Below are 17327 nucleotides of genomic sequence, written 5' to 3'. Positions count from 1 at the left end.
TTTTAATTTTCAATGAATTGGCTCAAATAAAAAAAAAAAGTGTTGCTTTGTCATTATGGTTTGTTGTGTGGAGATTGATGGCACACATTAATTATATAACCCAACAGAATCTGAAAAAAGGTGCCTGAATACTTACTGAAGGCAATTTACAATACAAGAAAGTAATGTATTGGCTGTTAAAATGCATTAGAGTATCATGTATTTTTTATTGTTTCGAAATAATTGATTTGTTTGGGAAGTGATGAAACCTGGACCTCAAGAAGAATTAAGTCCCACCCACTTGACTTCATAGCCATGTCCATGTAGAATCCCAAACGATCCCCATAGCCTTTCATTTGGGACTAATGATGTAACGCAATTATTTACGCCCGGTTTTGACACTTCTTCAAAAAAAAAAATCTTCAAAGGAAATTCTGATCATATTTAGCCTAAGTCTTGTAAAACGACGAGGGACTTCCTAAACTTTATACAGTAGTGTGACAGTTAATAAGTGAACCTGTCTCGATAAAGAAAATTATTGCGTGTCCAGTTTTCACTTATCTTCATAATAAACGATGTTTGGGCCATGTCCTGACAGGCTCCATTATGGCAAATATTTAGAGGTGCGTCCTACCTCCGGGTGAAGTTGTTTGTGAACAGATAATTTACACTAATACATGTTGGCACCAGGTGGCGACAAAACATGTTTTACACATTGTTCAGCATTGCATTGACATACATTTGCTGCCTGCATTGTTACAGCTAGCCATTTACAATGTTTCACAAGTTTGTAACCAACATCGTCTTAACATTCTGAATCATTTCCCAATCATGATTGGCTAGCTACTTAATGTAACCTATGACAGCCTACATAATTTCCCTGCCACTGTACGTAGTCTTTTCAGCGTAGATAGTAACAAATGGAGAAACGGTTTACTTTGGTTTCGAAATCAGCCGGACAGCGAAACACCTGTCTTCAGCGACCTTGTTGAAGCCACTTCCTCCTCACCCACATCCTTAGCAGGCAGATATACCAGTTGCCCAGACTGCTTAGACTAATGCTGAGTGCGAAATGCAAATATCGAACTTCTAAAAACTGCTATTTTTATTAGACAAATCGTTTAATTAAAAAGTAACAAGAAATTAAAATAACTATTGATTGCTTATAGAAAGGAAACAGTCTAGACTGTGATGACACCGTTGCTATGTGTGTGTCTTTGAGAGAGTGAAAGTGCGCGCGTGTGTATTTGTGTGTGTGTGAGTGTGTGTGAGTGTGACAGCGAGTGGAGGGCGGGGTCGGGTCGGAACAGTAGCCTGGTGGCGGGCGGCGCCTAAACATCTCGCCCCTGCCCCTTCTTTCCACCGCTGCCGGGCTGGTTGCCTGACCTGAACTTGAACACTAGCTCGTAGCCTACACTGAGCTAGACGCGAAAACGTCCCGACCGCGCCGTAAAACTAGACAGTACTTCAAATCAAGGATTTTACTATCAACGTAAACAATACTTCCGATTGCGTTCAGGAGTCTGGATACACCGGCCGAACCTTGCGAGGTGGTGTATCCCAATAAAACACAATGTCCAGACGAAAACAAGGCAGCCGACCGCAACACCTGAGCGCAATTCAAGGTAAGCTAAAGGAGACGCTATGGCTGCTAATGATAGTACAAGTATGCTTTATTTAGACCATTTTACGTATTTCATATTGTATTTCAACTTTGGGTTTTCGTTTGTATACGTGATACTGTGTAAGTATGCGCACACTTACATTTAATTATATATATTTGTAATAGTTTATATAGGTTACATCTACTTTTGCAACAAGTAGACTACTGTCAAAATCAATGAAATGTGTTCGTATGCTAACCTACATATTATAAAGTGAGCTTCGCGCATAAGACAGCTAATCAATAGAACATATTTTCCTCTGGTATCTAAAAAAAAAGGGACATAGCGTACTTTTGTATTTCCTTATTGCTTCTTGACCATGTTATTTTTTGTTAAAGTTTTTCTTTCTGTCTTTGTTGGCCGCGGCTGTTAGAATTATCTCCTATTTTGACAACATGAGCGCTTCCTTGGAATGTAGTGCCGACCGCGTGCTCTAGACACCGTAGGCTGCCCGTGTGACAAGGCAAAAGAAACCGAGAGAAGTCTCTCAACTCCACCGACATCTTACACTAATCTTACATGTATCCAAATGTAGCCCACATACCCTATAAGCTACACCTGAATTATAAATTGTAGGTCCAACATAGACTCTTAGATATGTATTGATATGAAGAGTATACGGTCTATAGTTAAGCTTGGCACTTAAATGAGTTTTCCTTCCCCGGGGCAGTGTGGGCAGGCGTTGACAGAAACTCCAAAAAATGCTCTGAAACAACATGCCTCTTTTTCTGTTCCCCTAACGAAGACCAGCCGAGCGTGCCTTTGACCACAAGCCTTGACTCTTCATGTTGTGTGTGCAACCGCGCCTATAGCTTGTCTGCACAAACAGCGAGCTGCATTGAAACAGGAAAGGTGACATTTTTTAGTAACCACTAGCAGGGCTCCTCCGCACGACTGTACTGTCTGTACCTGTCCTGTACTCGGCCTAGTCCGGGCAGGTGAATCCGGTCCTCGTAATAAGGCGTGTCCGTTACCGCATTAACTCCCTCCCTTTCTTCTTTTATCAACTTGTGAAAATCGCAAGGACCAGTAAAACGTCTGCCTTTAACAGCTCAAACCTGACCAACGGTCATTAACCGACCTAGCGGTTGGCTACGCATTCATGGGCTGTAAATGAGTCATCATGGACTATTGCTTTTATGTGCTGTATGCCATTGATGAGAAAAACTGAAATTTGATTTGTAAGTCTAGAATAGTTGTAGTTACTCTAAAGCTAGACATCACCCGCGAAAGATGCAAGAACCCAAACCACCAAGTTTGATTTAAGTAATGTCATGTTTTACTCAACTCCAGCCGCAAAACCACCTCATAATTTAGTCTTAACTGTCAACTGCACTGTTTAAATGTTTCAAAATATTTCGGTAAAGAATCTGTGTTGCCAGGTTTGAATATTTTTCTTCACTATTTGGAAGTACCATTTAAAATATATATACATATTCTTTATGCACAACACTTGACAGGAAGCAATGGTGTTAGTTTAGACATGCCACAATGCCTGCCATCTCAGTGAAAGGAGCTACTAGATGTTCAGTTGAAGGAAGTGGTCAGTATCGTCTGACCGGAATAGCCTGACTGCCTCTGTATCTCTGGCGGAGTGTTTGGGGTTGAGCGTCTGTGTCGAAAGTAGCACTTTCAGAAGCAGAGTTGTTTCCTCTGAGGGCCATATCAGCAGTTGTCCCTATCTGCCTGATGTCTAGCTGAGCCTGCTGCATCTCCAAGACCTGAATAGGGTTATGTTTATATTTTCTTAAATGTTTATCTCCCTCTGTGTCATTCCTCTAAATCATTCACCAACTGTTGCCATTCCTCCCCATCTCTTTCATCTCTCCCTCTTCTCTTACTTTCATCTTCTCCCTTCTTCCATACGGTCTTCTTCTCTGTCTCCCTCCCTCGTCTCATCATAGATGCCCCCGACCCGTCAGATGCTGCCCCTGTTTCGTCATTGGAGGAGAGGGCTTCACTTACCCAGGTCAGGGTTCAGGAGGAGGCTCGTGACCTACTGACCTGTGGGCAGTGTGGACAGGCCTTCCCCCTCGCCCACATCCTGGCCTTCATTCAACACAAACAGGGGGGCTGTCGCACCTTCGGCCACAGCCCCAACGCCCACAACCCTCCGTCCCCGGCCAACCGGACCCAGCAGCGCAGTGCCGTCCCTCAGATGGAGTCAGGTTTTGTGGAGCTGAGGAGTGTGACCAACCGGTCCAGGGGAAAGGAGCATGACGTGAAGGCGGAGCCAAACAGAACAGGTGAGTACCGGCAGGTCGCTAATTAGTGACTATTTTTGTCCTGTTTTTCTTCTGTTGTCCCCCCCGCCACTACTTCTAACAACTGCCGCCCCCCCCCCCCCCCCCCCCCCATCATCCGTCCAGCTCATTAGCTGGGTGTTGCTGTGCTGCGGCGGCCTCTGTGAGTTAGCGAAACACAGGCTAATTGTGTGGAAAGGATAGGCAATCGTTTGTGTCCCCCCCCCAGGGCCCCAGTGCACCTGAGCTCGCCTCCATCTCCTTGACTCTGACTCTCAGGTGAGGTGGCTGGGTAAACACCCCGGGCAGGGCCCTCTGGCCACCTGCTGCTCTCACCGGAGGACCGCCGGGGCTGAGTGGAGGCAGGCCGGGAGGTGATGTCACCACAGGCTGTGGTGGGGTCATTGCTGCAGGCCGTTTCCGGGGGTAGTTTCGCCATAGGTATGGCGTGCGTCATCATGGGCATCCCGGCATGACAAGCAGACGGTTGTCTGATACTTATTACCTTGGTTTTATTACCTTTTGTCGCTGTCACTTTTCACTGGTCTGAGAGCAGGTGTTACATGAAGGACTGAGAAGGTTAATACTCTGCCGATGAAGCAGGGGCAGACCTCTGTGGGCAGGAAGAGGCCGTCTAAACTCACTGTCAAGGACATGCATTTAGAATGAGAGAGAGAAGTGAACAAGCATCATGTCGGTCTGAACGGCTCTGAAGTTGCCTATACAAACATACACAGTATGTACATGCACATACTGTATACAAAAATGCTGTAGAGTCACATGCACTTCCTTCCTTGGTGTAACGCTCAGGGGACGCTCTGCTTCCGTCTGTCCACATCTCTTTTATTTCTCTCTTTCAGGCTCTTCTGTCACTGCTTGTTTTTCGTGCAACCACACTCTCTGCCGCTCTCTGCCGCTCTCTGCCTCTCTCTGCCTCTCTCTGCCTCTCTCTGCCGCTCTGTGCCGCTCTGTGCCTCTCTCTGCCGCTCTGTGCCTCTCTCTGCCTCTCTCTTGCTCTCTGCCTCTCTCTTGCTCTCTGCCTCTCTCTCACTCTGTTTGTGTCTGTCTCTTAGTTTGTGTCTGTGTCTCTACCCACAGGCTTACACAACAGCTACCCACGTGCACTATCCATGTGCACTACCCAAGAGTCATAGGAAAACAAGTTATCGTTTGGTAATAAAAGTAGTCACTGCTTCTTGAAAACATCTATCTAATGTTGTTTATTCAGATTTGTGGTATTTGTAGGAAATACTAAACTATGTTAATCTATAGGCAAGTATGTTTTGTTTGTGGAGGGATCAGTTAAATAGCTTGCATGTGCTACAGTACAGGTTGTTGGCTACAGTACAGGTTCAATCTGACTGTGGGAGGGTGAGCAAATGTCAGGTTGCGTGAGATGATTCGAAGTGAAACGGCAGTTCTCCCACAACGGAAAAGGTGTCCCCTCACACGTGTGTTTTTTTTTGTTGTTTTTTTTACACTAGAGTGAAAGAGGGACAGAATGAAAATAATGATGGATTACTATGACATGTACATCTGTCTCATTTATTTTTATTTATTCTACTTGTTTGTTTTTTTGTCATCTTCAACATTATTCTCCCCCCCCCCCCCATCTTCAACATACACTCACTTGCCCTTTTTCAACCCCCCCTCCTCCTGCCTCCCTCCCTTAGGGAGAGGAGATTCTGCCTGCTGCTCGTTAGTGCTCCTAGCCAATCTGCATTTTTAATTAGCAGTTATTGCTTCTGCTTAATATTCAAGTGCTACCCCGGGCCAAATGGGAATCCTTACAAAAAAGAGTGAGCGGGCGAGGGAGAGAGGAAAAGAAAGAACGAAAGAGAAACCGTCTGGGTATTGTATTTCACTCCAGGACCCCGAGACAAAAGCCCCCCCTCGGGGAGAGATTTGGAGGGTTAAGGGGGAGGAGGGGTGAGGGGGGGAGGATGGGCCTGCAGTACAATCCAAGGGGTGACATATTTTCGTGGCGTTTGTCAGCCTGCACTGATACATCTTTATCCACTTTCCTTATCTGTTATTGGTTACTCTCTCCATCCCTCTACATGTACCACCTTCCTACACAGCCGCTTCTCCAGGCCAAGTTAAAGGATGTGTCCACCACATTTCCTATCCTCTCCAGGCTGAGAGGGCGAGAAGAAAAGGGAAGGGAAAGAAAGGGAGCAGGAGAAAGAAAGGGAGCAAGAGAGAGTTGCTTTCTTCTTCATCTTTTCTCTCCTCCCCCACCAGTGATATACAGAAGGATTTTGACTTGAGGAAACATGAAAGAGGCTTATAGCAGAGTCGGCTTTGAACCTCTCTGAAAAAAAAAAATAGAACTGTTTCCCCCTAAATTTAGGGATCTTCTTTCCAATTTTGATTTATGCAGAAAGGCCTCATTTGTCAAGCAGGCTGAGTCAGTGCCTGATTTGCATAAAGTCTTCGTTTTCTCCGTTCCGCTAATTAGCAATTTGAAGCTTAATTGGAGAGTGTCTCTCGGTTAGGAGACAAAGCTAACCATGTTTAAAAATATCTCCCGATATACTTGACTACCCATCTCAGTCTCTTGTTAATATCTCCCCTGCTTCAGGTCCTATTACCAATCTCTTCTCTGTCTTTGGCTTCTGTCTCAATGGCTTCTCTCTCTGACTCGTTTTCTGTTGCTTCTGTCTTTATCTCTCTCTTGCTTGCTCTCTCTCCCGCAAGTTCTCTCTCTCTCTTTGTCTCTCTGTCTCTTGATGTTTGGGTCATTATAGTTCAGAGTATTTGACCTTCAGACTACCTTGTTCTGCGGACCTGACCCATAGAATGTTGAGCATCTCCTCTTGCTGCATTCTCGGTCTTTACACTGGCTGAACTGGCTTGGTGTAACCGGAGAAGGTTTAGTATGAAGATGCCTACATAGTTCCCATCTGACTTCTAGGCAATGTGATGGCAATGTTAGCTTGCTACGTTAATGTGGAAAACGACATGCTCAAGTATAATAGGTTGTCTCACCTCACTGTGCTTGAGCAGACTCTCAAATCAAAGGCACTCAGACATCAAATGTGTTTCTGACATGAGACAAAACATGTCAGTGCGGCAGTTTAAAATCTATATCCTGTAGGTCTTGCGATGTGGTGCGTTTTGGTTAAAAACCCTTTCTGAGGGGAATGCTGCCCCAACCAATCAGTTTGTGTTTCTTCTGTGTTCCCCAGTTTTCTGCTTTAATAAAATCTTTTGAGATGTCTTCCACATTTTGGGTCAGGGATAATGCTGTGCTAATTCATGTATTTGACTTGTTAACTGTGTGTGTGTGTGTGTGTGTGTGTGTGTGTGTGTGTGTGTGTGTGTGTGTGTGTGTGTGTGTGTGTGTGTGTGTGTGTGTGTGTGTGTGTGTGTGTGTGTGTGTGCGCGTGTGTGTGTCGCAGAAGAGCCATCCTGTTTCACCTGCCAGCTGTGTGAGTGTGTGTTGCCCTCAGCCTGGGCCCTGCTCCAACACGCCCAGCACACACACTCCTTCAGCATCTACCTTGAGGATGAGGAGGACGAAGAGGAGAGGACGGGCGGAAGGGGTCACCAGCACACATCTGCAGCCACGTTGGACCCACGTCAGTTGGGCCACACCCTGGCCACCGCCTTCCACCCCTCAGCCCTGCGTCTGCCACGCATCTTCCGTCCACGCCAAAATCCCAGCCCTGCCCCTCCCCAGGCCAACTCCGCCCCCTCCTCCAGAGACCAGCAGGCCCTCAACTTCTCTGTCCGCCTGAAGGAACTGGCGCAGGGCAGCAACGTCACCACTGGGGGTCTGGTCCCCACGACCTCGCCTTCTCCCCCGGGCGGGGCCCTCCAGGCGGGGTTCCCCTGTGAGCTGTGTGGCCAGGGCTTCCAGTCCCTGCGCAGTCTGTCAGCCCACCGGCGGACCCATGCTTACGAGAGGCCCTACCACTGTGGACTGTGTGACCAGGCCTTCGCCCAGAGTGGTCAGCTGGCTCGCCACATGAGGAGTCACCGCAGGGAGGCCACCGGGGCTGTGGGGGTGGCGTACGAGGGGACCGAGTTGGGGCTGGTAGGTGAGGATGAGGGGGTCAGTCAGGGGACGAGGGGGAGGTTTGCAATTCAGGGGACGGGAGAGGCGGCGTTGATTGGAGGACCGGGGGAGAGGGAGAACTCTGAGTTGGACCTGTCCCTGTCCAAGCATCACTCCCCAGGCTCTGGCCTGGTCCTGCTCTCCTCCCAGGCTGGAGGTCCGGACAGGAGCCTGCTCAGGTTGTTCCAGCCCCAGGGAGATTTGGGGGAGGATGAGCTGGAGGGACAGGTGGACCGCCGGCACGCCTCCCCCTGCGCCAGCCCCTCCGAGGGGTCACTGGAGAGCGGGGAGACCGGAGGCAGTGGGGAGAGCGGCATCGCCAGCGGGAACTGCACCCCTAAGCGACCGGAGAGGGACGAGCGGGCGCCGGTGGGGGGTGAGTGGGAGAGGGACGGGGAGGCCGTGGACGGAGAGAGGGAGTGGCTCGTGGCAGGGAACAGCGACGTGATCCAGGAGTGGCCGAGGGACAACGAACCGAGGAGTGCGGGAGCAAACGGCGTCGGCAGCCGTGGGAACGGCGGCGGGCCGGGGAAGAAGAAGAGGGAGGAGGCCTGCGAGTACTGCGGGAAACAGTTCCGGAACAGCAGCAACCTGACGGTGCACCGGCGCAGCCACACGGGCGAGCGGCCCTACCGATGCGGCCTGTGCAGCTACGCCTGCGCCCAGAGCTCCAAGCTCACGCGCCACATGAAGACCCACGGCGCTCGCGGGGCCCGCGCGCCCTTCCTCTGTCAGCTGTGCGCCGTGCCCTTCACCGTGTATGCCACCCTGGAGAAACATCTGAAGAAGGTCCACGGGCTGAGTCACGCCGGCGCCGAGGCCCAGGCGGGTGCCGCTCCCTCGGACGGCGCCCTCGTCAAGCTGGAGGAAGGGGTGGTCGTCAAGCTGGAGGAGGAGGAGGATGTTGCGGACCAGATGGAGTTCAAGCTGGCTGCCGTGGAGGAGCAGGGACTGGAGGCTGAGGAGAACCGTGCAGGAGAGTTGGGCGGTGCCGGCAGCCCAGCCGTAGTTGAAGGTCGTGTTGGTGATCTCCCTGCTGAAGGCAGTACAGACGCGGTCTTGGTGTAAACTACTTGTCCGGCACATCGGTCATGTCACGTACCACTGGACTTTCAGGCCTGCCAACCATTTGACCAAAAAAACATTTGTATAATTGTAAGGGCTGTTCTGGCCCTTAAATGGATATCCATTTCAACTGGGACCAAACCTGCTCCTTTCTCAAATCCCTGTGCATCTTTGCAATGCTGACAATTAGCATATGCAAATCCAACTATAGAAAACCAAGTGCCTACTAAGAACACTGCACAAAACTGTGACATGATGCAAACAAGATTCAAGAATAGGAAGTCAACCACCACAGTCCAACAGAATACAGGAAGTCGATCACCGTGCTCCATCAGAGTACAGGAAGTCGATCACCGTGCTCCAGCAGAGTACAGGAAGTCGATCACCGTGCTCCAGCAGAGTACAGGAAGTCGATCACCGTGCTCCAGCAGAGTACAGGAAGTCGATCACCGTGCTCCAGCAGAGTACAGGACGTCGATCACCGTGCTCCAGCAGTCAAGTGGTCAATGGGTTGATTGACTCACACAAGATTTTAGTGATGACCAATCAGATCTGTCAAATGTAGAAAATAAAACAGGACTTTGTAAAAACAGAAAAAGTGTATGTATCTGTATATTACACATACTGTATATCAACTGGTGTTAGATTGCTGTCAGAATGAGGCCTCCGTGTCCGGTTCCCTTGCCATGGGGAAGTCTGGCTTATAAGTTGACAGCAGACCATTGGCAGTTTTTTTTCTGGATGGGTGAGACATATGCCCCTTTTTGTACCTACCTTAAATGTGTGTCTTTCATCAAAACAAAGGACGCATGTTAGAACCAGGTTTAAATGGGACCAAACTCTTTGAATGCGCTTTTCTGTTATAACACTTGTCACTTAATGTAAAGTTTACAATGCTTGTGTGGTGTACGGATGCAGTTTTTTTTCAACTCTGTATTAGGTGACTTGTAAAGTCTCATCTGCTGACGCTACAAAGCAATTCAACTTCATATGAAACGGGTTTGAATATATTTTCTTGATAATTTGGGGATCTTTTATTTTACCTTTGTTTACATTCATTATGAAACTCTGCTCAAAGCTTATGTGTGCATTGCTTTTGCTGACATTTGAAATGTCACTTGCCTGTGTTTTAATTAGTCCTTTTTATGGGCAGTGCATGTTGATGGTTGTGCAAATTAAAAGTTTATCTTTTGCTTATTGACTACAGGCGAGAAAAGCATTGGTATCACCCAATGAAAGTAGTATGAGTCATAATACCCATAAATCCTTGTGGCATCTTTGCAAAAGCATCTCTTTCAGTGCTTATACCATTTATTACTTCCATAAGGACATTTTAGATCCACTTCATAAAAAGTCTGTGTACTGTCTGGGCTTACACCACCCTGCCATTTTCATCATTGTGTAAATATCTATTGGACAAATTGACTTTTATCAATTTTGGCTGAATATAAGCAAATATATATTTTTTATGTCTAATTGAAGCTAATAGGTTGACAAACGTCCCCTTGTCCTGAGGAGATTTACACGGTTGTCAAAACGTCTTCGTAGAGTAAGCCTAAATGAAACCCAGGTCTAATTTACAGTGATAAATAAAAATCCTTGTTGAATACATTTATGTTAAACTGCAAAAAGGAACAGTACCACATTTAGCCGCTAGGCTATACGGCGATTATGATGCGTCGACTGTTTCAGTCTGTGAGCACTTGTGTGTTTGTGTATATATAGTGATTTTGTCTGTGTTAAGGGATATGCTCTGGTAACACTTGACTTGAACCTTTTGTCAAATATCCAGCTAACCCAGCAATGTCCAATATGTAGTAGAATCCTTGATAAAGATGAGCAAAAAAGTGTACAACAAAAAAAGATATGCCAGAAATATATAGCATATTCTTAGCTTTTTTTTTAATCTTTTTTTTTTTTACAAAATCCAGCACTGGTGCATGGACAAACAGCACTATTTCAATGCAATTTAAGTTCCAATGCCATTCATCACCCTCAAGGTGGTTCTGTAAAAAAAATCCTTACACCTAAGGTAAAATATGGTGGAGGATTGTTGATGTTACCTCTATTTTGTTTCCACTTCTGGGGCTAACCAGGATCAACGACTTTACACCCAAAGATCTTTCTAATATAACATTTGAATTTACCAGCTATATAACACACATTTTATTTATTTTCATATTTTGCTCATCTTAATCGAATGTGCCAGTAAATATGGAACTGACTATATATCCAAAAGATGATGTAACAAAAGCTGTTGTATCTGCTTGGAGAGTCGTTTCTTGTCAACAACAATGATGATGCAAACAGCGGAAACCAAGGTAACCAGTTCTAGCTATAGTGTATCAGTTGGTTTGCAAAAAGCTACCCTTTAGCTACTTTGGCATTACTGGTTGAGTACAGGGTTTGAGTTAAGTGTCACCAACTATTTTGTGACTACTGTGATTTATATGATCATTATTGATGTCTACATACACTGAAGGCCGGGAAAATTTATTTTTTGACACTTTGAAAAAAAAAAAAAGAAAAAAAAAAATGTGTATTGAAATTTGTGGTGAACTGTGAATGGTTGATGGACAAAGTGGGGTATACTTGTCCAGGGACCAATGTTTTGTACCCAGAATGGCAGTCATCCCCGATGATGCTGTCACTGTACACATCTATTGACTGCGCGTCAAACTCATTTTCCTGGGTTTGTCTCTCCTTCCAGTGTTGTGCTGACTACTGCTGTGAGGCTAACTACGCCACTGTCTTTGTAAACGTGACACCGTTTTGTCATTGACTTGGTTGTATTAGAATGTTCATTAAAGAATTGAGGCAAAGCCAGATTTCTGTGTGCTTGGTCTCACATGGTCCCTGAACGACAAGAGCAACAGCGTTAGGACAATATGAACAAGCTTAGAGGTTTCCTCGTCCAACAGAATAAGAGTTTAAAACATGTCTGTGACAGTGGCAGGTCTTTATCTGTAGGCCAGCAGAACCTTGTTATTTAGTAATGGGAGTGAGAGCACATCCTGGGTATGTTGAGGGGACAGGGGCGCGCTGAAAGGTTTCTAGGGGTATGGGGCACCGTATGCCAGAGGGTAGGGCTCGCCGTGGGGAAGCTGTGTAATTGCTGACTCCATTTCAGGGGCATAAAAGCCCCTGCGCCAGCATCTCTGGCCGAAGCACCACCCCCTCTAACGAGAAGGCAGCTCTACGATTCCTATAGCTCATTAACAGCCAGGCTTTTTAATGAGATTTCAACGGGGTGGGGGCAGGGCAGATTGGGGGGACACACACACACACACACCAGATGCACGTACGCCCCCCACTACCAATTACTATTGTGCTGCGAAGAATAAGGAGGAAGCGAAGAGACAACCGGAGCCAGACCCAGAAGAGTTTGTCCGCTCTTCCCCTGGGGCAGGGACCATGGGTGTGGGACCATGGGTGTGGGACCATGGGTGTGGGACCATGGGTGTGGGACCATGGGTGTGGGACAGGTAAGTTCCTCCAGTGCTACGCCGGCAGTCCTGCGCCATTTTGTGTCCGTGGGGACCCAATTAAGAAAGGTAAGGTGATATTCAGGAGGAGCCCCTACGGCGAGTGGATACTTTCCCATACCCAAATGGTCTTTGTTTTCCTGCCAGGCATTGACACCTCTGTACTGGAGAACCAATGACCAGCCCTGCTCCATTCACGCCCCCGTCAGCCAATCCCCTTTCGGCACTCGCTCAGACACAAGCCGCCCGAATAATGCAGCTGGGCAGCAGGGTGGGGTGGGAGCGACATCCTCAGGTGGGCGTGTCTGACCAGGGCCCCACCCCCGGCGTGGTGAACAGGAGGCCGGGAAACGGACACACCAAACATCGAACACGACGTTGTTTTCCGTGTCGTCCTCCCCGCACGGCCGCGGAGAGAACATGAGTAGGCGGCCGACAGATATCTGATGGAAACCCGTTCCGTGTGAAAGGGGATGAGAAAAGGGAAGCTTGTCCAAAGCACTGGGACATTTTGGAATGTCTTCTGTCGCAGCTGCTGTAGTGACATGGGTGGCAAGACGTCAGGGGTGTGCACAGGTTTCCTGTGTGTGTGTGTGTGTGTGTCTGTACGTCGTGTGGGTGTGTCAGTGTGGGTGTGGGTGTGTGTGTTTGTGTGTATCTGTACGTCGTGTGGGTGTGTGTGTGGATGTGTGTGTGTGTGTGTGTAACTGTACGTCGTGTGGTGTGTGTCAGTGTGGGTGTGGGTGTTTGTGTGTGTGTGTATCTGTACGTCGTATGGGTGTGTGTGTGTGTGTGTGTGTGTGTATCTGTACGTCGTGTGGGGGTGTGTGTGTGTGTGTGTGGGGGTGTGTGTGTGTATCTGTACGTTGTGTGGGTGTGTGTATCTGTACGTCGTGTGTGTGTGTGTATCTTTACGTCGTGTGGGTGTGTGTGTGTGTGTGTGTGGGTGTGTGTATCTGTACGTCGTGTGTGTGTGTGTGTGTGTATCTTTACGTCGTGTGGGTGTGTGTGTGTGTGTGGGTGTGTGTGTGTATCTGTACGTCGTGTGGGTGTGTGTGTGTGTGGGTGTGTGGGTGTCTCTGTACGTCGTGTGGGTGTTTGTGTGTGGGTGTATCTGTACGTCGTGTGGGGGTGTGTGTGTGTGTGGGGGTGTGTGTGTGTATCTGTACGTTGTGTGGGTGTGTGTATCTGTACGTCGTGTGCGTGTGTGTGTGTGTATCTTTACGTCGTGTGGGTGTGTGTGTGTGTGTGGGTGTGTGTGTGTATCTGTACGTCGTGTGGGTGTGTGTGTGTGTGGGTGTGTGGGTGTCTCTGTACGTCGTGTGGGTGTTTGTGTGTGGGTGTATCTGTACGTCGTGTGGGGGTGTGTGTGTGTGTGGGGGTGTGTGTGTGTATCTGTACGTTGTGTGGGTGTGTGTATCTGTACGTCGTGTGTGTGTGTGTGTGTGTATCTTTACGTCGTGTGGGTGTGTGTGTGTGTGTGGGTGTGTGTGTGTATCTGTACGTCGTGTGGGTGTGTGTGTGTGTGGGTGTGTGGGTGTCTCTGTACGTCGTGTGGGTGTTTGTGTGTGGGTGTATCTGTACGTCGTGTGGGGGTGTGAGTGTGTGTGGGGGTGTGTGTGTGTATCTGTACGTTGTGTGGGTGTGTGTATCTGTACGTCGTGTGTGTGTGTGTGTGTGTATCTTTACGTCGTGTGGGTGTGTGTGTGTGTGTGTGTGTATCTGTACGTCGTGTGGGTGTGTGTGTGTGTGGGTGTGTGGGTGTCTCTGTACGTCGTGTGGGTGTTTGTGTGTGGGTGTGCGTGTCAGTTCATAGGTGTCTGTGTTATTATGTGACTGTGCACAAAATAGTTTCAGCAAAACCAGTTGACGTGTTTACAGAGCTCACAGCCCTCCCGGAGTTACCTCTTCTGCCTTCCGGTCATGCAGTCATAGGATTCCTTCATGGTTGTTTCTACCTCCATTTATTATTACTATCACCTAAAGGGGTAACCAAGAACACCCAGGTTCAGTACCAAATGCGCCCCTCACTCCGCATGGGGGAGTGGAGATCTGAGAGGATTTGATGGGTTTAAGTAATATTTAGAATCCCCTCCCCCAAAGACACCCCAGAGATTGGGTCACAGCCAAGGAACTCACCTCAGCTTGCCTCTACCTGATTTTTTTGAATGTACAATGCCAATTAACTGCTTTAATTACATTTCTTAACAGATGCCATTCTATCCTCCTCCCCCAAGCCACCCCCCCCCCCTCTGTCTCCACCCAGTCCTTGGGGACCAAAATGGGGAAGGGAACTGGGGTATGGGAACGAAGGCGGGGCTGAGGGGAGAGATGCGTTTGGGAATGACTGGACCAGCCCCACCATTCCCACACCCTCCGCCTCCCTCCTCCAAAACAAAGACCACAACGTGAAACCCGAACCCTGAAGTTACACGCCCCCCTCCCCCCCCCCCCCTTCGTCACCTAACCCCTCGCAGCGAGAGTGAGAGAGGATGGGTGAGAGGTGACACGGTCCCGACCATCCATCCGGCTTCAGCCATTCAACACCTCCCCTTAACAGGCGGTGGGACAATGCATTCAGATGGTGTCCATTCTTCTGGGGTTATATAATGATATTGAATAGGCAGGGAGGGACCGTCTGAGGGGTGCCTTGTACAGGGGGTGGTCATGACATCTGATGTCTGACATTTACCCGGAGGGCACCGCACGAACGGTGTTGCCAGATGGGGAGGATTCCGACCCGACTGGGCTATTTTTTAATGACGGTGCGCGGGCAAAAATGGGCTTGGGTGGGTCAATTTACAGATAGAGTTGTATAGGGAAAATAACGTTTGGGGGTGGGTTTTTTTGCGGAGTTTGTTTTTTGGAGATGCGGTTGTTTTGTGCGGTGCGCTGTTTATGAAATCTGGCAACCCTACACACAAAGCCGACAGCTAACCTCGGGTCTAGGATCTGGAGGATTTCAAAAGACACAACTGCCTTTGCACTGCAGACGAGCCTGAAGTTAACATCAACAGCACGGGGGTGTGTTTAGTTGTTTTGTCACATAAACAGGAGTAATGTCCTAAAGAATGCGGTTTCAGTGAATAATAGCTGAGTGACTGATTCTTTTCAGTGAATTGAAGCCTGATACCGTAATTCTGTATCAGTCCATAAATGCTGCTGATTCCATTGCTCCACATTCACGGTCTCTGTCTTACACTCATTGTAAAATCATATTTAAAACCCTGCTTTAAAGTATGTCCACGTAGCCTTCTTTCTTTAAACTCTATTCCTCAACACCTTAACGCGTAATCAATTTTAGCACCCCTACATGTCTGCTGTGAGTTTTCTCGGTAGAACCGTGGATTCTGCCGGCCGACGGTGGACCTCCACCGCCCACCCCGGTAACAACCCCACGACCAGCATGGAGAAAGACAGGAGCAACAGGATACTGTAACCCGTTGCCCTCACACTCTCATCCCGACATTAGCCAGGTCATTAATACAACCCCTGCCACCACCTCCACCCACTCAGTAACAGGCTGTCTGCTAAATCGTCCAACACGACACACACCAACATGCTCCCTTTGTGCCTGACGACCGTGGTTATAAACCTGACACTCGCTCCTTCTGCACAAACATGTACACACACACACACACAAACACACACACACTCCTTACCCTAACCCGAGGTCCAGTCACAGGGTCATTCTAGCCCCCCAGCAACCAAGGAGAGAACCGGAATAACTAGCTCTGTTGCTGGAACCTTCCATTCCTTTCCTGAGAGCCACACGCAAATGCGTACACATGATCAGCCTAACTGCTATGAGCTGCCGTGACCTACCATGACCTCAGGGGTCAGGTGAGCCAGCTCTAAGAGAGTGGGGCAGATGAGGTTGGTCCCTTGCGGGTGGAGAGAGAGGCGAAACCTCTGGGTTAGGGGAGAGACTTTGATTTGAACTCTGAACTAGGTTCTTGTACATGCCAGTAAATATAATAAAAACAATGATAATAATAATACAATGTTTAAAAACCAAAGACAGTTAGATTTCTGGATTTCCTTTAAAATAAAGTGTGTACTCTGAGGCCATCTTGACACATAGCCTGTAAGAGCATCAGGTTGGTCCCCTTTACCTGCTAAATATTCACATGCATATAATATTGTTTTTCATGACATTTGTTTTGACCAGCTTTCGAAAATGGTTGTACATCTTTGGTTTTTCTCTGATCGTCACTGTTTTGCCATCTCAGCTAACAATATTTACTGTTTGCTTACATTTTCATGTAGATAATCAAAATCTAATTATTATTCAATTGATATTTGCAAATGTTGGCATTTCCACCACCAGTTATTGCATAATATGTTTTACAGGCAAGAAAGATAACACTATTGTCCATCAAAGAAGATATCCCAACCGGTTTACAAAAGGCGTAAAAACGACATATTTTCTTTAAATAAAATGAAATGCAATTTGTATGGCACAGTGATTCCCTAAAATATACTCATTGCTTGCTTTCTCGCGTGAATAGAAATTAGCAGAGTTTTATTAATCAAAAAACGACGGAGCGACTGTACTCGCCGCGGTCGACAGCTACTGATGTGAGGAGCGATAACTGCGTCTAGTAAAGTCTATGGAGGGTGTCACTTTTCCATTTGACAACAGACGCAGGTGCGCTTTCTGTTGACCAATAGGAATTATGCATTTTGCGACGTTCTGTAAAACACTACAATTTCACTATTACTACAGATCGATTATGAAAATTGTAATTTAATTTATTTTACCACGTGTCCTATTTCTATTACCTCTGTTGTGGATTCGTTTGTACTAAAGTACTTCACTGCATAG

At 47.6% G+C, this 17327-nt stretch overlaps 1 protein-coding gene across 1 annotated transcript; it reads left to right on the top strand.

Annotated features, from left to right (window-relative positions):
• Positions 1–1100: 1100 nt before the first annotated feature.
• znf296 (zinc finger protein 296) lies at positions 1101–11836 on the top strand. Its single transcript, XM_010872311.5, has 3 exons — positions 1101–1604; positions 3548–3889; positions 7291–11836. The coding sequence occupies exons 1-3, from the start codon at positions 1553–1555 to the stop codon at positions 9015–9017; spliced, it is 2121 nt and encodes a 706-aa protein (XP_010870613.2). The 5' UTR covers positions 1101–1552; the 3' UTR covers positions 9018–11836.
• The last annotated feature ends 5491 nt before the right edge of the window (positions 11837–17327 follow it).

The sequence above is a fragment of the Esox lucius genome, chromosome 1 (assembly GCF_011004845.1).
Source record: "Esox lucius isolate fEsoLuc1 chromosome 1, fEsoLuc1.pri, whole genome shotgun sequence".
Lineage (NCBI taxonomy): Eukaryota > Metazoa > Chordata > Actinopteri > Esociformes > Esocidae > Esox > Esox lucius.
The sequence above is the reverse complement of the archived record's forward strand: the minus strand, read 5'-3'. Positions and strand labels throughout refer to the sequence as shown.

Excerpts from the sequence above, each read along its gene's own strand:
- znf296 (XM_010872311.5), top strand. The coding sequence starts at position 1,553 with ATGTCCAGACGAAAACAAGGCAGCCGACCGCAACACCTGAGCGCAATT. Across the intron at positions 1,605-3,547 it reads ACACCTGAGCGCAATTCAAG|ATGCCCCCGACCCGTCAGAT; the intron begins GTAAGCTAAAGG and ends GTCTCATCATAG. Across the intron at positions 3,890-7,290 it reads GGCGGAGCCAAACAGAACAG|AAGAGCCATCCTGTTTCACC; the intron begins GTGAGTACCGGC and ends TGTGTGTCGCAG.